The 21,150-nt window shown below is 53.8% G+C and overlaps 1 protein-coding gene across 2 annotated transcripts in view; it reads right to left on the bottom strand.

The window, feature by feature from the left end:
- The window catches only part of AFAP1 (actin filament associated protein 1), a 134,962-nt gene that overhangs the window by 72,608 nt on the left and 41,204 nt on the right, over nt 1-21,150 (bottom strand). For both annotated transcript variants that reach the window (XM_039232087.1, XM_039232086.1), the window contains exons 2-3: nt 4,667-4,795; nt 2,860-2,957 (exon numbers count right to left, since the gene is read on the bottom strand). In XM_039232087.1, coding sequence (XP_039088018.1) covers nt 2,860-2,957; nt 4,667-4,793 — 225 coding nt within the window. In that variant the 5' untranslated portion in view covers nt 4,794-4,795. The remainder of the gene's footprint in view (nt 1-2,859; nt 2,958-4,666; nt 4,796-21,150) is intronic.

Here is a 21,150-nt window from a genome sequence, read left to right as displayed (position 1 = left end):
GTTTGGGAAGTTTTAAGCCATTACTGCTTAAAATTTAATTTCTGTACCCATCATTCCCTACTCATTTTCTTTTCCTTCTGGAATTCCCTTAATACAAATACTGTTTGCCTTGATTGTGTCTTGTTGACAGAGAGGGTGTGTGCGTGGGCGGGGAGGGGCACAGGGAGAGGGAGAATTTCAGGCAGGCTCCAAGCCCAGCACAGAGCCCAACCCAAGGCTCATGACTGGGAGATCATGACCTGAGCCGAAATCAAGAGTCAGATGCTTAGGGGCGCCTGGGTGGCTTAGTCGGTTAAACGTCCGACTTTCGCTTAGGTCATGATCTCGTGGTTCGTGGGTTCGAGCCCCGCGTCGGGCTCTGTGCTGACTGCCAGCTCAGAGCCTGGAGCTGCTTCTGATTCTGTGTCTCCCTCTCTCTCTGACCCTCCCCTGCTCGCGCTGTCTCTCTCTCTCTCCTAGAAATAAATAAAAATAAAAGAGTCAGACGCTTAACCGACTAAGCCCCCCAGGTGCCCTAACCAGCACTTTTGTGACCCAGCGGCCACTGGTAGGAGGGCTCCCTGTGCACCTCCGACCAGGAGAGTCTGGCGCACAGCAGCCAAAGGCAGGGGCAGAGCGTAAGCCTGGCAGGGTGAGAAACAGGAGAGACAGAGCACAAACGAGTGAATGAACAGCAAACCGCATCTGAGGAAAAACCCAGGAGGGGAACGGATTGACTATGTGGAGGTCAAAATGGCAGAAAGTGCTGGCTATTTGAGGAGCATGCTCTGTCAGACACTGACACCGAAAGTGGCCATCTGTCCATTTGGCCTGGCCCATCTGGGACGCGTGGCTCAGTCCAGACCAGGTACGTGGCACTTTACGTGGCAGTCAAGAGTCCGTGAAATTCACAGAAGCGTCCCCACTCTGGTGGCTGCTCCCAGCTGTCTGTGACCGGGAAACCCCTCTCCGACCTGAAGGGTAGGGATGAAAGAGGAGCCACAGCATGGGGGCCACGGGCTCAGGGCAGCTTAGGGAGGAAAGTACATGTGAACCAGAAGACCCAGGAAGGCATGAACCACCGACCTGCAGCCAGTTCTGCCTCTTTCAGAGAAACAACGTGTATGAGGACAAACACTTGCAGCCTACGGTTCCGCCTTACATCTACGAACAACAAATGACACATGGAAAAAAAGAAAAGCCATCAAGTCACAGTGTCTACAACAAACGGGATGAGTTTTAAAAAGGAAATAAATAATTTAAAGAAATGCATAAAGAGGAAAAAAGACATCATGTTAAAAAGATAAAACGTGGAGTATAAAAATCATATATTCAATACACTCTCGACTGCGGAAACGCTAAGTGAATGAAACAACAGACAAGTGTGCAGGTGAGCCCCGTATGTACTGGGCTAGTGGCCACAGAAATGGATGGAATTGACTATATTGCTGTACCTTCCTCAACTCATTACCCTCCGTGCTGGCAACATGGTCATTACTAAGGTGAGGTCCACAGCCTTTTCCTCAGCCCAAGCCTTGTGAACTCCATGTGCACGAGCCACTTAGGGCACATCGGGATTCGGACCTGAGGCCTGTGGCCCCCGCCCAGACGGCCCAGGTGGAGGAAGACAGAGGCTCTCTCCCAGGAAGAAGGAAAAGTGAGTGACTTTTATTTACTTTTGGGGCTTCCCCCTCAATTTTATAGAGGGACCTGTTGAGACGCAGCACTGAAGGCGCCCTGCGGACCTAGGGATCAGAAGGTGAGTTCTCACAGGATCACCGGGGATTTGGGGGCCGTGACTGGCGGGGAGCTCGGCTCTCTCCAGTAGCAGCAGGCTCTGGCCTCGGCTGTGTAGCCAAAACAGCAGTGCTGAGAAAAGACTGGATGTGAATCCAAAGAACCCGCTACAATTTTTGCCTTTTCTGCCTATCATGTGGTCTTGAACAAATCACGTATGTTCACAGACCTAAATTTTCTGGTCTGGAAAATGGGTCTGCATCTAGTCACGTGGTCAGGTGCCACACGGTTCTCTGAGGTCAAGCTGTGAGGAGTACATGAAATTGTAAGTGGAAGAACAATGAGTGAGACGTGTGATAGGCGGCAGGGAGCCAACAGGTGCTAATGTCCTCTGTCCCCTTTAAAATGGTAACTGATGGGTGTCCCGTGGACAGCGGCCGCGAGGCGGGGGCCCAGGCAGAGACGGGAGGCAATGACCCCGGCCCTGCTCTCCTGCAGCCCTCGTCCTGGGGGCGAGATGGCGACATGTCCCATACTGAAAGCAAACATTAAAAAGCAAACTGTCGAGTAACCAAGTTTGCTCTGGTTTTGAATCAAGTCCACGTTTCCCGAGTAAGCAGACGAGAACACAGCAAGGCTGGAAAACCTACGAGGCCTGCGAGAAGGTGCGTGTGACAGCACCCCAAGACCGCGGGAGTGGCAGAAGACCTCCAAAATAGATTCCGAATGCATCAAACCAAACTGACCACACATTCCTGGAATGCGGATGGATTTTTACCCCAGGAGAGGCAGAACAGCGAATATCAAAGTTTCAGGCTGAGGTATTCAAATCCACAGCTCACCCAGACGGACGGTCCCCAGGCCTTGCTGCCACTGTGGTACCTGCTAAAGCCTCTCATTTAAACAAAGAAATTGGACTTCACAACAGATTCCCCCAAACCAGGAACTCAAGCACTTGTTAAGGAAACACCAGCCTCCCAATGGAAGCCAGTTAAGAGCCTTCCACTTGGCCGTTACTGGCAGCCCTAAAAACCACTCAGAGGAGAACCTCTAGTAAGCCAGGCCTCCTTCCCCCCAGACCCGAGCCCTGACTGGCCAGGGGCCCGGGGACTCTGCCGCTGCGGCGGTGGGAGCCTCACTCACCAGCCATGGCTGAGGGATCTCCGGCAAGGGCATCTGGGGAGGGGCCGGCAGGCTGCTGGGGGTCTCTTGCTTCTGAGCATGCTCTTTCACCTCGAAACCTGTAAGGGTCAAGAGAAACCACAGAGCGGGGTGAGGAGGGGAGGGGTGCAGGGAGGGGGGTGGGGGTGCCGCTAGCGGCTCTTGCTCCCTCGGCCCCACCTTGAATGCTTTGCTTAAACTTGGTGTCTCTAATCGTGTACAGCAATCGTGTCCTTGTCGAGTGCACAGGTGAGGAATCTCTGGCTGGGGAAAGGTTACGGAGCTCACGGAAACAGGAGCGGGTGGAAATGACAGAGGTACCACAAAAGCCACATCCCTCCCAGTGCTACACGGCCTTGCGAACGGGAGGCGCTTTGCCTGAACTTCCGCTCAGGGCAGGGATTACCTGCGGACTCAGGGGGCGTGTGCTTCCCTGGGAATCAGCAGGTGCATAGTAGGTGCCCTTTTTTAATTCTTTTTATTTGAGAGAGAGAGAGACAGAGACAGAGAGAATCCCAAGCAAGTTCCATGCTCAGCGTAGAACCTGATGTGGGGCTGGATCCCACAACCCTGAGAGCATAACCTGAGCCAAAATTAGGGTCAGACGCTCAGCCCACTGAGCCACCCCAGCGCCCCTGTATCAGGCGTCCTCTTAAAGTCAGACGCCAGGACAGACGGGCACAGCGCGTGCCATGGCTGGCATGAGCTCGTGCTCTCGGTGGATTCGTGTTCAGGCTGGGAAGACAAGTTCACACACAAGTAACTCTGAGAAGACCCAGCTAGCGCCATGTCAGCCGAGGCAGGAAAGTGGAAGGAGCCAGGTTTAGCCTGGGTGCGGGACTATCCATGGGCCGGAGCCCACCTGGAAAGACCCACACGTGCCCCGCTCAACAACGTCCCCCTGCCCTGGGCTGCGTGTGCTGGGCAGGCAGGAACAGGGCTGTGAAAAGCCAGAGCCCTGCGTGCCAGAGGCTGCGGTGGAGAATTCGGGCAGGGAGCTGGCAACAGTGAAAAAGACACAAAAAGAACGAATGAGAATTCTATCACTGAAAATCATCAGCGGACGGGTTCACGGCTAAATAAAGAGCTGAGGGGAGAACGAGACAGTTGGAAAGCTTTGGAAGGCGCGTGCCGAGCAAAGCGTGGGGAGACAGAGGGCTGGAACCCACCGGGCGGAGGAAGACACAAAGGGGAGTTGGGGAAAGTCAACAACAGCGGCTGCGAGGCCGGAGGCCCACATGCGCTGGTGCGTGGAGACCGGCCGTCGGGAAGGGCGAGCAAAGGGAACACGCAGAGGGCGCGGGGCTGGACAGCAGGGCCTCCTCGGCTCATAAAAGCAACAGGAGAGGGGCCCCGGGGTGGCTTAGTCAGCTGAGCATCCAACTCTTGACTTTCGCTCACGTCATGATCTTGCGGTTCATGGGTCTGAGCCCGGCATGGGGCTCTGTGCTGACGGCGTGGAACCTCCTTGGGATTCTCACCCTCTGTCCCACCGCAACTCACTCTCTCTCAAAACTAAATATTAAAGGGGGAGAAGAAAGCAACAGGAGAAAATCACAGTCCGTGGGTTGTGGGTTTACGGCTTGTCAGACACTGTTTGGAAGTATTCTGGGTCATCTCCTCTGCCCCCCCACGATGTCCCTCCCACACAGATGCTCCAGATAAGAGGAGGGCACAGAGGTGAAATAAATAGGCCCATCCTTAATGGACAAATGGATGTGCTTGCAAGACAGTGGTATCAAAGATGGCTGAGACGCAAAAGCCACCGGAGGAAGAAGGGCAGACGCACCTTTGGATGCCTGTATCCTCAGCAGGATGTCCGTGATCACTGCCTTTTTCTCCCTGACAGTTGACGTTAGGTACTCATGGTCCAGGAGTTCAAGAAAGAGACGGAGTTCAACTATTAACTCTTCCATTGCTGCAAACCAAGGAGAGAGGAAGGGCACCGTTAGACCCAGTGGGGCGCACACGCCACGGGATAAGCGCGTTTCCTTTCAGCTGGGCCGGGCACGGTGTTCCCACGTGGGAGGCAAGTTTGCCTGGTCGATGCGGATTCAGGCAGCACCTTCCAGACAAAGGCACCGCCCCTTCACCTTTGCTCTGATGCGGCGATCTGCGTCTGGGGGAACCTCTGGAGCTATGTGGCCCACAGACAGAGCCGTGACCCAAACGCCTGATATCACGGTGTGGGTCACATATCAAATGTCAATGCTGAGAAGGGGTTGGGAGTTTAGAATGCCAAAGAGTTTTCGAATAACCACTGGGATGCGGTTTCAGAAACTCAACACTGCACTCTGCCTTCGTAGGGCTGGCTCCACCCCCGGGAAGGCTGTGAGCGTGTTTGTGCAGTTACGACAAAGACGCCGATGCCAAGAAGGACTTGGGTGCGGACTCCTCACCAAGTATGTCCCTTATAGGATCACGGCCGACTCAAGGCCAGGCTACGTGGCTGAAGTCCGCCACTGACATGTCGTCAGGGACCCCGAAAGCCTTCTAGGGCGTGCAGGTGGTCCAATGTTTTCGTAAAACTGAAGCATTATTCTCCTTTTCCTGCGTTAATGGTGCAAAGGCAAAGAAGCTTAAACTACCAGCCTCTAAGCACAAAGTGACGCAGGGATGGCAAAGTAAACTAGTGGCCACTGTGCACCTCGCCACGCTCCTGCGGGGGAAATGAAAAAGTGTTTGGGGGGCAGCTGGGTGGCTCAATTGGTTGAGTGTCTGACTCCTGATCTCCGCTCAGGTCATGATCTCACAGTTCGTGACTTTGAGCCCCCATGTCAGGCTCTGTCCTCAGTGTCTCTCTGCCCCTCCCCTGCTCACGCTCTCTCTCAAAATAAAATAAACTTCAAAAGAAAAAGAGCTTTGGTGGAGCGGTACAAATCGTTGCTTTTATTAAATCTCGGCCCCCGCGGATGCACCTATTTGGCACCCTGGTGATAACACGGGTAGTAGGCGAGCAGACCCTCTCCCGCAGACTGAGACAACAGTTTGAGGAGAAAGTCACAATGAGCTGCTGTTGTCACGGGGCCCCAGAGAAGACCCGATACACCAACTGCAAGGATACAGACTGAGCGTATGACTGACACCTTCCCCACAGGGCACAGAACGACCTCACCGACGCCGAGGTAAACAACAGGCACGCTGGTTGCCAAGGGCAAAATTTGAGCTTCCCAACGGAGAGAATTCCGAGCACTTGGGAGCATCTCATTGGGCTCTACTGAGCTGCCTGCTACGGTTTCCATTTCACCTGAAATCGCAAACCAAGATTCTCTCCCGGCCCAGCACCCCCTCCTCCCCGCCTGCTCTGACCAACCCTCCCCACTCGGCTCCCCCCCACGGGGTTCTGCCTTTGTTCCCAAGATTCAGTCCTCTGGCAGCAGCTCCACAGAAAACCGGACACCCAGGGGCTTTGTTCTGGGTTTGTTTTCCTCCAAACAGCCGGTCGGTCGGCTAGGAGCGGGTTTTGTGCTTGACTGTCTCTGGATACCCAACCCCGCGGTACAGCGCGCGCAGAAAGCACCTGAGGACTGAGTGACGGATGGCTCGCAAGTAAAGGAGGGCCCACGGCGTGAAAGGCACCTACGTGACACCGCCTCTCCCCCCCCACCCCCCCACCCCCGTCTGCGGGGGAACGAGAAGCCAGCCCCGGTCTGCTCACTTGTGTTCCAGCAAGCGCTCACACAGCAGCCTCCAGTGTCTACACGGCGCTCACTCAGCTCCCGGCGAGTTGGACACTGTTGTCCTCCAGCTTACAGCTGAAGCCACGGGGGCTCAGAGAGGTGGCCGAGGGCTGCCAGGCAGGTAGGTGGCTGAGCCCCTCCAGTTAGCCATGTGCTCGCGGCCACGCAGCGAGACCACAGCAGTGAGAGGCTGAAGGAATGAGACTCACGGACACGTACGCCCGCGCAAGGGTGGCCCCAAGCCTGCGGGACGCCCGGAAGGCGTGAGGAGCCGCGGTCTGCCCCACGTCCTCGGTGCGGCCGCTCCCGCTCCCGGCTCTGAGCCCGCGCTCGCTGGAAGGCAAAGCAATCGGGGGTCCAGGGACTGGGCTTCAGTTTCCACAGACAGATCCCCAGCGCCCTTCTCCACAAGCCTCCGAGGACTTCCCTTCCCGGGAGGGGAACTTCTCCACTGCCCGACACTCCACCCCTCCCTCACTCGGGAGGGGGGCTGCTTCTCCAGGGCCAGGAAACACACCTGCACCTGACCTCCAGCACTCCCGGCCCGAGTCCTCGTTATATCCAGGGTTTTCTGTTCCCCCGGCAAAGGTATCGCCCTCCTTAGAGGCCCCCCCACCCCCCGGGGGGAATCAGGGCTGCCGCCGAGTGCCGACCACGTGCTGGAGTGATGGGCGCACGAGCCCTTCGAGACAGGGCTTATTTTCACCATTTTACAGACGGAGCAACGGACATGGGAAAAGGTTATGTTCCAGCCCAAGGCCACACTGCTCGAGACGAGAGGCAGGATGGGAGTCTGAACAAAATCTGCTGGGTTCTAACGCCTGTGCTGGTTACACCATCGCACTGACTGTACATTTCACTCAAAGCAGAAGTGGATGCTCGTTCACTCAAAGAATCTCTTTCCCACAACATGGAACAGACTCTCTACACAAGTGCATCCTTGAGGGTCAGCGCTCAAACTGTGCCTGACATCACTATCTTACCGATACTTCTTCTATTAAAAACTAGAATCTTACAACCGTAGACAGTTCATTCTCAACCTTCTGACGGAACAATGAAGGCTCAGAGAACCGGAGACTCACCAAGGGCATGGTCAGCTCCTCCTCCCCAGTCTGTGTGCCCGGAATACAGGCCGGAGGGCTCTGCACTCAGAACGACTCGTTACAGCCTCCTCTATAACAGTTCCAGTGCATTTTAGCCCTTGACCCTCCCAGTAATGTCATCTTTGAAATATCACAGGCAGCAGAGACGAAATGAAAACCGGTGAAGAGCCTGATACAGGCCAGGAAGCCGAGCAGGGACACGTCCACCCTTGAGCCACCGCCTGGCCCCCTGAGGCTCCTGCCTCCTCTGCTCCACCTCCCAACCCCCACACCCGCTACCCTCCTCCCGGCAGATCGCGAGTCACGGAACAATGCTTACACCGGACACAGGTGTAAGTCACTAGCTTCCAGAACAAACGTGTTTCCCAAATGCCCACACCACACAAAAGATCTGGCTATGGAATGTATGATTCCCACGGCAGCAGGGCAATCACCCGGAGGCACTTCTGGATATATTCTCTGCATCTGAGAAGCAGAACTCCCTTCTCCTGTGCAAAATGACATTTGCACTAAATCTAGTGACTCTGCTCTCGTGTCCTCCACAGCCTGACATAAAAAGGGAAAGAAGGATAAAATCTAGGCAGCAGAGTGGACAAAGAATTCAATACAGCCACCTGCTTCCCCTGTGACCTGCCCCTCTACTATTTAAAGTAAACTTCCGACTCCGGTTTGGTAGCGGCTTGATTTATTTCTACAACAGAAAAGAAACGGGCTGTCGGGTTTGTGGGACCCCAAACACCACTTTAAAGGAATTTTATTCACCTTAATGCCTAAATCACAAAATGTGAAAGCCAGATGGGCCCCTGGGGTCCAGTGCCTTTATTTTCCACAGGAGGAAACCAGGACTCAGAGAAGGAAAGTACCTACCTGCTAAGGTCACAAAGTATTTGGTAAAAAGGGCCGAACCAGGAGTCAGGTGGCCTGACGGCACCGCAGGCCGAGGCACCCGGGTCCACGCGGACCTGTCCCCTCCACACGCCTGCTCCAGGGGCGAGGACCGGGCTCCCAGGGCCCACGTGCAGTGTCTCAGGAAAAAGACCCCCTGCAGGACAAATCCTGCAAAGAGCGAGAAATGCCATCCGCTATTACTGCCTCTGGAAGGCACGGTTAGCTGCCCAAACCCTCCCGCCTCTGTGTCAGAAAGGGCATGGGACGGTTCAGACTCACATCACTCGACTTGTTGCGGCGGCAGGCTGCACACGCCGCCATGCCCACATTCGCCTCAGTCCGCAAGCTTCGGCGGCGTGTACGAGACCCGTGCCATCTGCGCCCCCACTGATGGTCAGCATCTCCGGGCAACCACGACGGCAGCTGGGCATCTTTGCAACGCTGCGTTTTTACCTGAGATCGGTCTCCTGCGGCTCTTCCCTCCCGAGTTCTAGCCCAGTGCGCAGAAACCAGACGTGGGTAACGCCCCTTCTCTGGTGTCCCCTGTAAACAAGTACACGCCTCTCCCTGGTTCCCCAGTGCCTCTGGCTCTCCTTCTCGCGGCCCCAGCACGCAGCCCCAGCTAGTACCTAGGGCTGCCAGGCTCCATGTGTCCTTCTCACTAGGTGGCCCTCTGGGCTCCCACCCACCGGAGCCACGATTACCTGCTGCTGCCGGCCAGCCACCCGGGATCACCTCGCTGCCGCCTCCCTGCCCCTCCAAGGCTGCCAGTCCTCTCGAGCGGAACACACGTCCCACCTCCTCAGCCAAGACATCCTGATGATTCCATCCATCCCCGCCGTCCCAGAATCTCTCCGTCCATGTCTCTGCTCAGCCCTCCTCACCTGTCGCTGCTTAGAAGGAGCCCAGCGTTGACGGCTGCACAAATCAGATCCACAGCCCTGTTCGGATCCTTCCTAGCCCTAGGACCTTAGCCTAGTGAGTAATTCCCCCAGATGATCTCATCCTTCCAATGAAATGCTGATTATGTATCTCAGTGCTGTAATGAGGATTAAATGAGCTGTTCGACATAGAGCCAAGAACTTCACAGACGGTAGCTGTCGCCATTATGATTAGCATACGCTCATCTCCCTGGCTCACTGTACGACTCGCGATCGGCGCATGCAGTACGTAAGCACCACGCACATACGTCTCATCTTCCAAAACTACGAAGTCCTTAAATGTCTACTTCCACTTAAGAAAAGTCCTGAAACAGAAACTAACACTAGAACTCCCCTATGATTCAGCAATAGCACTGCTAGGAATTTACCCAAGGGATACAGAAATGCAGATGCATAGGAGCACATGTACCCCAATGTTCACAGCAGCACTCTCAACAATAGCTAAAACATGGAAAGAGCCTAAGTGTCCACCAACGGACGAATGGATCAAGAAGATGTGGTTTATCTATACCATGGAATACTACATGGCAATGAGAAAGAATGAAATCTGGCCATGTGTAGCAACATGGATGGACCTTGAGGGTGTTATGCTGAGCGAAAGAAGTCAGGCAGAGGACAGATACCATATGTTTGCACGTATAGGAGGATTAGGAGGAACTTAACGGAGGACCATGGGGGAGAAGAAGGGAGGAAATAGTGGGGGAGAGGGAGAGAGGCAAACCATGAGAGACTCTTGAATGCTGAGAACAGACTGAGGACTCATGGGTGTGGGGGGGAGGGGGGTGATGGGCATGGAGGAGGGCACTTGTGGGGATGAGCACTGGGTGTTATATGGAAACCAACTTGACAATAAACTATTTGTAAAAATAAATAAATAAATAAGAAAAGTCCTGAAACACTATCCTGTACGACTGACTCTATGCAAATACATTTAAAAGTAGGTGAAATACATAATGTCACAGAAAAGAATACAATTTACCAAACTGCTTCAGAAAGCATACACAGATCAATTTTCCACAGAAGAGCAGAGAAAGTGGTCAGAGAGTTAGCCCGCAAATACAAGCCCCAGGCCCAGATGGTTTTACAGGGGAATTCTACCAAACCTTACACACCAAACCTTAACTACCCAAATTGTTTGAGAGGGCAGATCCACAGAAAATTTTCAAGTACTTTCTTTTTTAGAAGTTGGTACAAAAATGATGCCTAAACCCAACAGAGATAGCACAAAAGGAAAAAAACCAAAAGACCAGTGTTACATACAAATATCAATGCAAAAATCCTAAACAAAATATTAGCAAACAGAAATCAGCACAATACATTAATAGCACACCATGACCAAACGTGGTTCATTCCAGAAATGCCAGGAGGACTCAATGTTAGAAAATAAGCTAATTTAATTCATCATATTAATATCTTCTCTAATGAGAAGATCATATGATTGTCTCCATAGGTCATAAAAAAGCTTTCGACAAAATTCTATACTCATTCCTAATTTTTTAAAAAAAGTCAATGAATGGGAATTGATATATACCTTCTTAGACTGATAAAATACATGGACTGACTCCTATAGGCTGAACATCTGTGTTTCCCCCAAATTCCTGTTGAAACCCCATGCCCAGTGTGATGGTACCAGGAAGTGGGGCCACTGGGAGGTGATGAGTCACAGGGGTGGAGCCTTCCCAAAAGGCACTGGTGCCCGTACAAAAGAGATCCCACAGGTTGCTCTCGCGCCTTCAACTTGTGAGGATGAAAGGTGGGCAGTCCCCAGCCCAGAAGAGGCTCCTCCCCAGAACCCGTCCATGCCGGCACCCCGGTCTCGGCCAGCCAGCCTCCAGGACCGGGAGAAATTAACGCCTGTTATTTACACACCTCCCAGTCTGTGGTGCTCTGTTACAGCAGCCCCAACCGCCTAAGAAACTAACAGACAAACGAGAGCAAGCACAGGAACCTACTTAGTGAGAAAGACTTCCGGCATTCCCGGAAAGGTTGGAAACAAGCCCAGGAGAACTGTTCCTCCACCGCTTTGAACACTGTGAGAAGCAGCAGCCAACACGATCAGAAAAGAGACACAACTAGAGACTTACGAAGAAAATGAAAAAGGAATCATCTCTGTCTGCAGCCCATGTGAAATTATTCATAGAAAACCCGAGATAACCAGTGATAAAACCACCACAAATAATAACGTAGCAAGATATGTAGAAACTATTGTTTTGCATATTAATTCCATACTGAACAATAAGCGTTTAGAAGCAATCAGAAAGTAAAACACTTGAGATGACTTAAAAAGAAACGTGCAGAACTTCCCCGAGGAAAACTGAAAACTCTCCTGAAAGAAAAGAAGTAAATCTGAACCAACAGAAAAGCGCCCCCTCGCCTTTGGAGAGTTGATAACTTATCATCAGAAAGATGTTAATTCTGTCCATGATCACAAACAAACGTAATGTACCAGCGAGTGTGCGGGGCTGCCTAAGAACAAAGAAGGACCCGGCCCTCCCTCTATTAAAAGTTTCTACCATTAAAAAGGTGTGATACCGGCACGTATGTTCGCAGGTGGATCAATACAACAGAAAGTCAACAAATGGACCCTTACACATTCAGATACATGGCATCCGATAAAGGCAGCATCTCAAACCAGTGGGGAAAAGGCGGAACTCCCCAAAACCGTGGTTTGGACAACTGGCAGCCATTTGGGGAAAGAGAAAGGATAAATTGAAGTACTTACATCACATCCCAAAAAAAACTCCAAAGATGAGAATCAAAATATAAAAAATGAAACCCTCCAAGCCCTCAAAGAAACAGAAAGTGAATTCTTTTATAACCCCGGTCTGGGAGAAGATTTTCTAACTAGGACTCAAAATCAAATGCAGCAAGAGAACGGGGGTCAGGAAGGCTCCGGAAAGGATGGCTCAGCTCCCACCCGCCTCCCGAGACACAGGACTCGCACCCGTGGCACACGGGCGCCTTGTGGGGAAGCGCCTGTCTCCGAGCTGACCATCTCCAGAGGCTGGGCCGCCGCAGAGCTGGGGGATCAGCTCCACAACTGCCCCCCGGCTCCACCCCACCCCCGGGACCAGTGAGCTGGATGTGAGGCTCCAGTGAGGAAGCAGTTTCTAAACATGGCTGGTCCAGACACCAAACTGCTTTTCAGAAAGTGGCCCTGGTCCCCGACCTCCTTAAGAAGTGACTTTTCCTGGGGCGCCTGGGGGACTCAGTCAGTTGAGCATCCGACTTCGGCTCAGGTCATGATCTCACCGTTCCTGAGTTCGAGCCCCGCGTCAGGCTCTGTGCTGACAGCTCAGAGCTTGGAGCCTGCTTCTGATTCTGTGTCTCCCTCTCTCCCTGGCCCCTACCCACTTGTGCTCTGTCTCGCTCTCAAAAATAAATAAACATTTAAAAAAGAGAGAGGGGCGGGGGGGGGAGCCTGGGTGGCTCAGTCAGTTAAGTGTCCGACTTCGGCTCAGGTCATGATCTCAGGGTTCGTGGGTTCGAGCCCCGCATCGGGCTCTGTGCTGACAGCCACCTCAGAGCCCGCAGCCTGCTTCAGATTCTGTCTCTCCCTCTCTCTCTGCCCCTCCCCTGCTCACACTGTCTCTCTCTCTCTCAGAAATAAATAAAACATTAAAAAAATATTTTTAAATAAAAAGAGAGAAGTGACTTTCCCGACTCTGCCTCAGAATGTTACAGCCCCTGCTGATGTTTCCAGACTCCTCTTCTTCTCCACTCCCCCGCTCTGCTTCACACCGCAGCAAACGGCACGCTCTCCCACATCCTCCGGGCCCGCTCTTGCCCGCGGACCGTGGCCCGCACCCTGCCCGTCCGTGCGGCGCCAGCACACTCTCCGCTGCCGCGCGGGTCTCACCTGGCCGCCCCCACCAGGCGGGCCTGGCCCGGGCGGAGTCCGCGCCTGCGCTGGAACGGCGGGTGCGCCCTGTGTCTGCCCCGGGGGGCTGCGGGCGGCCTCGCGTCGGGGGCCGCTGGGGGACCCCTCTCTGTGCACAGCTCCTGACGCGGGAGCCGGGACTCTGCCGCTCACGGTGTGCTGGGTGAGTTCACGATCCCATCTGTCTACATCTCTACGACGGACAAAACTCCCAAGATTCGCATGGGAGAGAAAGTCGCAGAGAAAAACACCCTGGACTGTCCCCTCCTCAGAGCCATGTCTTCTGTGCTATTCTCAGAACACACGCTCAGAAGTGGCCAAGGACCGATTCTGACAGGGTCACGGCCCCCACAGGTCGATGCCCGACTCCGTCAGGAGAGAGGCTGACGGGAGCCCTGGGGAGCGCGCTCAGGAGGGACGGGCCTTGGGTGGCGCTGCAGTAGGGAGCCGACGCTCCAGCGCAGCACAGCATACTTTCCCTTATAGGGTTACGGTGACGACTGGTCATGCAGGCTCTGGCAAACATTTCCGCAGGCCCCCGCAGATCGTCTCAATGGGCCGCCGAGAGGTCGATCTGAGAAGCCTCAGGAAAAGCAGCGTTGCCTCGGACGCGGTCTGGCTGGCGAGCGTCCCGCAGCCGGACCACATCTAAAATTCCTCACGGCTCAGAAGACCGCGATCTCAATGACCGGATGCACGACCCGACCGAACGCCTGGGACTCCCGGTGCCCTTCTCCACAGCACGGGGGTAATAACAGTGATGGGCCTCGCCAGGCTGCTGGAGGGCGCAGAGGCTATAAATAAAAGCCTGGGACTTCAGGGGAATTCCATCCAGACTACTTTAATTTGACTCTGAAAAGTCAGAGTAAATAAAGTGGCTACTTGTCACTCGCTGGCGTCTGAGCTCCTGGCAGTCCCGGCTCACTTTCAGCGCTGACTGAGAACTGCAACCTCCTAAGATCTATCAATATCCCAAAGGGAAGCCTGCGTTTCTCTGAGAGTAGGTGCATGTATATATATTCTAGGTCCTGAGAATCTTCCTTTCTGGATTAGAGAGAGCCAGCAAAAAGCCCCCCAAGGGGTTAATGTAAAAATCCACAGAGCAGATGCTTTCAGAAAAGTATCCTGACTCATAAAAGTCAGATTAACACATGGACAGAAAAAGCAAGCGCTAAAGGAAATATCCTTCTAGTATTTTCTAGACAGCAAAACAGGAGCAAAGCCTAGACCCAGAGCTGTCTCCCATGATCATAATGATGTACGTAACCTGACCCCTGACTCCCGAAGCCTCATTCCCAGGCTGGTAGGAGAGACTACGGATAAAATCCAAGCTGGGCACTAACAACATTTCCGGTATGATATTGACAGCACAGTACTTCCGTTCTGTGGGATGGAAATTGATTTCAGGAGTAAATTGTGAAACACCGAGCACGTGCACGACACTGGACTTGAGATTAACGGCGAGCCCCCGACTTCCAACGGATCACAGCCTTGAGCAGCGGATCTACACTTGGACTCGGGATCCACTATTCTATAGAAGAGAGAGGCACAGGTTTTCAGAAAAGGGGGCATTGGAGGGTCTCCACTTCCACAAAGGGGACTCTGACAGCAACTCAGGAGGAACTGGATGGTGAGGATGCACGAACAGGCAGCAGGGCAGGGCGTCTGAAGAATGACAGCCGACGCAGGATAGAGAAGGAACATGCAGATCTGTGCTCTAGTCACTGCACTACATTTTAAATGTTTACTGAAAAAAACAAAAACTCTCATTGCACAGATACCTGGGTAACCTAAGCGTGCTGTACAATGATAAGTGAAACAAACATGATCCCTTACACTCAAATTAAAGAACAAGTGCCAGAAATGAGGATGGATGCTATGAACACAGATTCCAGCAACAATTTTACGTCAAATTTTCTAGCTCCAAACCCCAACTTCATCTCTGATGGCCTGTGCCTTTAATAATGGCTCTGTACGCACAGGGACCCAAAGGTGAAGCCACCCAGGTGGGCATCGATGGAGGATGGATAAACCAAGTATGGGCCCTTCACACAAGAGAACATTATCCAGACTTAAAAAGGAAGGGAAAGGGCGCCTGGGGGGCTCAGTCGGTTAGGCGTCTGACTTCGGCTCAGGTCATGATCTCACAGTTCGTAGGTTCGAGCCCCGCGTCGGGCTCTGTACTGACAGCCACCTCAGAGCTCGCAGCCTGCTTCAGATTCTGTGACTCCCTCTCTCTCTGACCCTCCCCTGCTCACACAATCTTTCTCTCTTTCTCTCTCTCTCTCAAAAATCAATAAACATTAAAAAAAATTTTAAAGGAAGGGAATCCGGGTGCCTGCTGCCACATGGACGACACTGTGCTAAGTGGGATAGACCAGTGACCAAAGGAAAGAGTGTGGGGGGTGTGGCGCCAGGGCTTGGGGAAGGAGAGGTAGTATGTAATGGGGGCAGGGTTTCAGTGTGGGAAGATGGGAATGTTCTGGAGATGGAGGGCAGTGATCCACAACAGTGTGGGTGTGCTCAAGGCCACTAAATTCTATCCTTAGAAAAGGTTAAAATGGTAAAGTTTTATCATAGTTTTTTATTTATTGAGGTATAACTGACATACTAATATCTTAGTTTCAAGTATGTCACACAATTTGTGAATGAATGAATGAATGAATGAATGAATGAAAAAGAATGGCTCTGTGTCCCCTGCTCATAAACCCAGGAGGGTCCCAGGTGCCCCCTGCGAAGCTGAGCCCTGTCCCGCAGCCCGCCCCTTCCCAGCATGGCCCCAGCGTCCTCACAGATAGATCAGCTTCCACACTCCGCCTGGCTGTGCTTCTGCAGGACCCGATCCACTCATTCTTTCCAGAACATTCTTGTGTTCTCGCCTCTGACCTTGGCCCATGTGTTCTGACACATGCCTGCCCTAGCACTCAACTTCTCTCCTAACCAAGGTTTCTGTGGGCAAAAGCAAGCGCCACCTCGCTCTCCAGACCCTTCCCAGGTCATCTCATGGGAGAGCAACTACTCAGTTCGACGCCTGGGGCCCTATCCGTCCAGTCTCCCGCCAGTTTCTCCGCAAAATAGTCAACTGCTCACCAGCAAGGAACGACAGAAAAGTGAAAGAAAAAGAAGAACTCACTGCATGTATAATGGCCTTGAAATACATAAAATACCTACTGAGTTGAACAAAGTGTGTGGAAGACCTTATCAACTGTCCACGATGAGTTGCTCAGAAAACTGAACGCAGATCTAAATAAGAGGAGAGATCTGTATCCCAGAGTGGAAAACCCTGTAGTTGATTTAGCAATTCTCCCCACCGCCCCCAGTCATGCCAGAGACTCGACACAACCCCAGTCAAGGTCACAGCAGCATTTTTTGCCAAATGAAAAAAAAATTGGCAGGCTGATTCTAACGCCAATGAAAATGAAACAGACAAGAATAGCCAAACACTGCAGACAGAAAAACAACGTTGGGGACCTCACCTAGCTACAAGACTCCCCGCCACACACCAATCACCAATCAGCCCCCTGTGGCTCCGGTGTGAGGGTAGACGGTGAAACAGAGCAGAGTCCCACCGCAATGGCCAAGTGGTTGTTGACAAAGATGCCGCGTCACTTCGATGGGGAAAGAAGGGTCTTCAGAACAAATGGTTCTGAGCAAGTGGGTGTCATGTGCAAGAATGAGTTTCATCCCCTGCATCAAACCATCTAGAAAACTGAACACTGAAATGGATCAGAGACCTGAATACAAAAAGTAAGACCATAAAACATCTACAAGAAAACGTGGGAGTAATTATTTATGACGTTGCAGTAGCCTAGGACTTCTTGGGACAGCACAAATGGCTAAGATAACATTTAAAAATGAGTAAGCTGGGCTTTTGGAAAGACCTTGCAAAGAAGCGACTGGCAGCACACAAGCTCTGACAGAGCACAGCAGTACCCTGAATCCTCGGAACGTCCAGAGAACGTACTGACAAAAATCAAGGAGTCAAACATCCACACACCACAAACGGCCAATAAGACACACAGGTACCATCAGTGACTGGGGTAAAGAAGTTAAAGCCACGACAAGACACGCCTCCACATGCAGCACGGCGACCAGGGTTCCTAAGACTGGTGGCATTGAGTGAGGACAAATCCGCGACGCGGTGCGCTCAAGCTTCCCTGGAGGGAGACTCCGCAGTGTGGCCGCTTCAGAGAACAGTCTGGCAGTTGCTTGTAAAGTGAGCCGTACATTTCCCGTGGGGTCCAGTAATTCCACCGCCTGTGTCCTCACACAAACATCAGTGGCTGCACTCAGAAGAGCCAAAAACTGCACACGGCCTACAGACCCTTAGCAAACATCCAGATAAATAAAGTACGACGCGTTCACGCAACGGAATATTTGGTCGCAGTAAGAAGCGCCAGAAGGCACAAGGCACGACTGCACGTTCATGAAATTCTAGGATCAGCAAAGCAAAGTCACAGAAAGCAGATGGGGGGCTGCCCTGCTCTGAGTGGGCAATGGACACGTCCTGCTGAATTCCTGGGGCTCCGACGGGGGACGGGGGCTAAAGCTGATCACATGGGAGGTCAGAGGTCAAGGTCAGAGAAAAAGACGCCACCTAGCAAAGGCGGAGTCAAATTAAACAAGAGACACTGTATATGGAATCTGGTAACGCGGACGGACAGGATTTTGAGAAAGTGAAGGTAAATGGGACTCGCTCAGCCCAGCAGGGGCTAACGCTGGGGTCCTAAGGAGGAAAGCAGGGCCCCTAATCGTAGGCTCAGAGATTCAGAAAGTTCCAGGGAACGGACTTGCGTCTTCATCGCCATAAAGCTGCTCTGCATCTTCACGAATGAGTTCTTTTTCTAATCACAGGAAGGAATAAAAACAAACAAAAGGGGAAAGAAGGCAGACTGAACTTGCAAACTGAGTCTCCCTCAAACAACCAAAGACTTTATTCTCTCCCTGGCCACTGATGAGGCCAAGTTCAGAGGGATCACAGCCCACATGGCTGCAGAGGAGCCTTCTCCCAAGGGTCACAGGGTCCTGCTCAAATACAAAGCCATCCAGCAGGCGAAGTCAAGGCTCCACGACAAAAGCACACAGCGAGTGTAGTGGCCCTCCCCAGCCAGCATGGAGAGGCTGCGTGAAGCCTAGGTCCCTGTGGACCCGTAGGAGGGAGAGCCAAGGCCAGGTGCAGGGAGCCGGACGCCTGCCTCCCCCGCCAGCCGCTGCCTCCTCACGGAGTTCCAGGGGCAGGCGGCGAGGTGTGGAGCCCACCCACCCTTTCTGAGCACATCTGTCTCCCTGCTGACTCAGTTCCCTCTTCAGGACAGAGGCTCCTAAAGCCGAGGAGACCTTGGGCAGTAGCTTACCTAATACTATGCAGGGTGTTTTTAAGTTTTGTTTATTTTGAGAGAGAGAGAGAGAGAGAGAGAAAACATGAGCAGAGGAGAGAGAAAGACAGAACACAAGCAGGGGAGAGGGGAAGAAGAAAAGCGAGAGCGAGAGAGACAGAGAATCCCAAGCAGGCTCCATACTTAGCACGGAGCCCAACATGGGGCTCGATCCCACGACCCTGGGATCATGACCTGAGCTGAATCAGAGTCATCAACTGAGCCCCCCACGTGCCCCTAATACTATGGTTTTATGACGCAGACGCCGAAGCTTGGGAAGGAGCAGGGACTTTCAGGCCAAGGGCACACACAGGACTAAGGAGAGAGTCTGGTTGCCCAGAAGGCGCTGTTTCTCTGAAACAGTCCTACCTCTAAAACCCTCGGGGACGGCGCAGATTCTGGGCACAAATGAGGCTGGGCACCATCTCTGAATGGAGACCCATCACTTTAAAAGAACCCGAGGCCTCCCGACACAGAATGAAAAGACAAGCCTGCGGCCCACGCAGCAGCCACCAGCTGCCGGGTCGGAGCGCTGCCGGCCCTGCAGATGTCCCCAGTGACCGCCGGGACGGGGGCTCGTGGGGGCGGAAGCCAGGAGGCTCCAGAGCGGGGAAGCTGCTCACGGGCCTCGGCCTCCCCAGAGGAGGGGGGCGGGCGGGCGGAGAGAGCGGGAGGCCCACGCCAGCTGGAAGAGCCCACGTTTCCAGGAACTGAGACAATGGAGGTTTTCTACGAAGCTCCACCTTTCACACTTCCGGCCAGACTGTCCGACCCCCGCAGCCACGCTCCGCAGGAAGTCTCCCCTGGAGACGTGACTTGGGACAGCCAGCGGCCGGAGGGCGGCAGGACCCCAGGACACTGAGACGGTGCCCTCGGACCGCAGGCCTGCCCCCCGGGCGAGGCGGCTCACCTGCGACAAACTCGGAAGTGGCCCTCCCCGAATCAAGCTTTTCCTTGCACTGCTCCCGAAGCCCTACAGTGACCTTGCATTTGAGCGTGCTCCCCTGGCCCAGCCAGCTGTGCCCAGACCCCGGTCCTCGGTCAAAGGCGGTAGGGGAGGAGGGGTCAGGTGGGAGGAGGGGATGGCACACAGTCCTGGAGACGTCAGGGCCGGGGGCAGGCCGGAGGCAGCCCCACTGGAAAAGTTCAAACAGAAGCCTCGCCACCGGGGAGAGCTTTCGGAAGAGAGCGCTCAGCGACGACTCTCGTCTCTCTAAAGACGCAGAGCTGCCTTTGCGCTGGAGATTTATACTCCGGTATGAAAAAGCCGAAGATAAAAGCATTTTTAAAAAGCTTCCTCCCTGTCCTCCAGACTGGAATTCTCACACTTCACGGGGATACAAGTGGGGGGTCCTTGTGGCAATGCGGATTCTGATTCGGCAGGTGAGGGGGCCCGCGGTGAGCTCCCAGGCGATGAGGGGCCGCTGGGTCCAGCCCCGCTTGGAGAGGCCGGGCCCTGAGCCAGCCCGCGCTGAGTCCGCAGACCAAGCGGACGGACCGACGGCAGCAGGGCTCCTTGAAGAAATCGGGACAGTGTTCCTGCCATGACGCCGCCTCCTAGCCGCAAGCCGCGCAAGCCGCCACGGGGGGGGGGGGGGGGGGGNNNNGGGGGGGGGGGGGGGGGGGGTGCAGGGAGGGGCGGGGGAGGGTACAGGGATGCTCACTGCAAGCAGAACTCAAGCCTGTGGCAAAGTCATCAAGAGAGGGGACAGCTAACCAAGGAACAATGGCCCCCAAAGACATGTTTGGCATCTGGCTCAGCTCCACACGGTCAGGTTCAACCAGATCGCAAATGGCTTGGTAACAGGGTTGGCTCTGCAGCCTCCTGCACCTCAGTGGGGGACAAACTACAGCCGAGGCCTCTGTTTGCAAACAGCGTGCTTGGCGCCCAGCCCCGGGCACTCACCCCCGGCTCTCCCGCTCCAGCGGCAGAGCGGAGGGCTGCCACGGAAGCCGAAAGCCTAAAATCTTCGCCAGGTGGGAAGCTTGCCTGCCTCTGCTCTGGGGGTTCAGCGAAACGAAGCCCCGAAAGGCCAATCTGAAAGCCACGGACCGGCGTACGATCCCAACACTGCAGACGCGGTCGGGGCAGGGCAAGGATTTGGTTTGGGTTTTGTTTTTTGTTTTTTCTTGTTTATTTATTTTTGAGACAGAGAGACACAGCGTGAGCAGGGGAGGGGCAGAGAGAGAGGGAGACACAGAATCGATAGCAGGCTCGGGGCTCTGAGCTGTCAGCACAGAGCCCAACACAGGACTTGAACTCCCGAACCACGAGATCGTGACCTGAGGCGAAGTCGGACGCTCAACCGACTGAGCACCCCCCCCCGCCCCCGCACCCCTGGACAAGGATCTGTGAGGCAAGTCTGCTAAGAGCTGAAGCACAACCAGAAATGGGGGACCGAATCC

Source organism: Hyaena hyaena, unplaced genomic scaffold (genome assembly GCF_003009895.1).
Source record: "Hyaena hyaena isolate Hyena2069 unplaced genomic scaffold, ASM300989v1 scaffold_63, whole genome shotgun sequence".
NCBI lineage: Eukaryota > Metazoa > Chordata > Mammalia > Carnivora > Hyaenidae > Hyaena > Hyaena hyaena.
The sequence above is the reverse complement of the archived record's forward strand: the minus strand, read 5'-3'. Positions and strand labels throughout refer to the sequence as shown.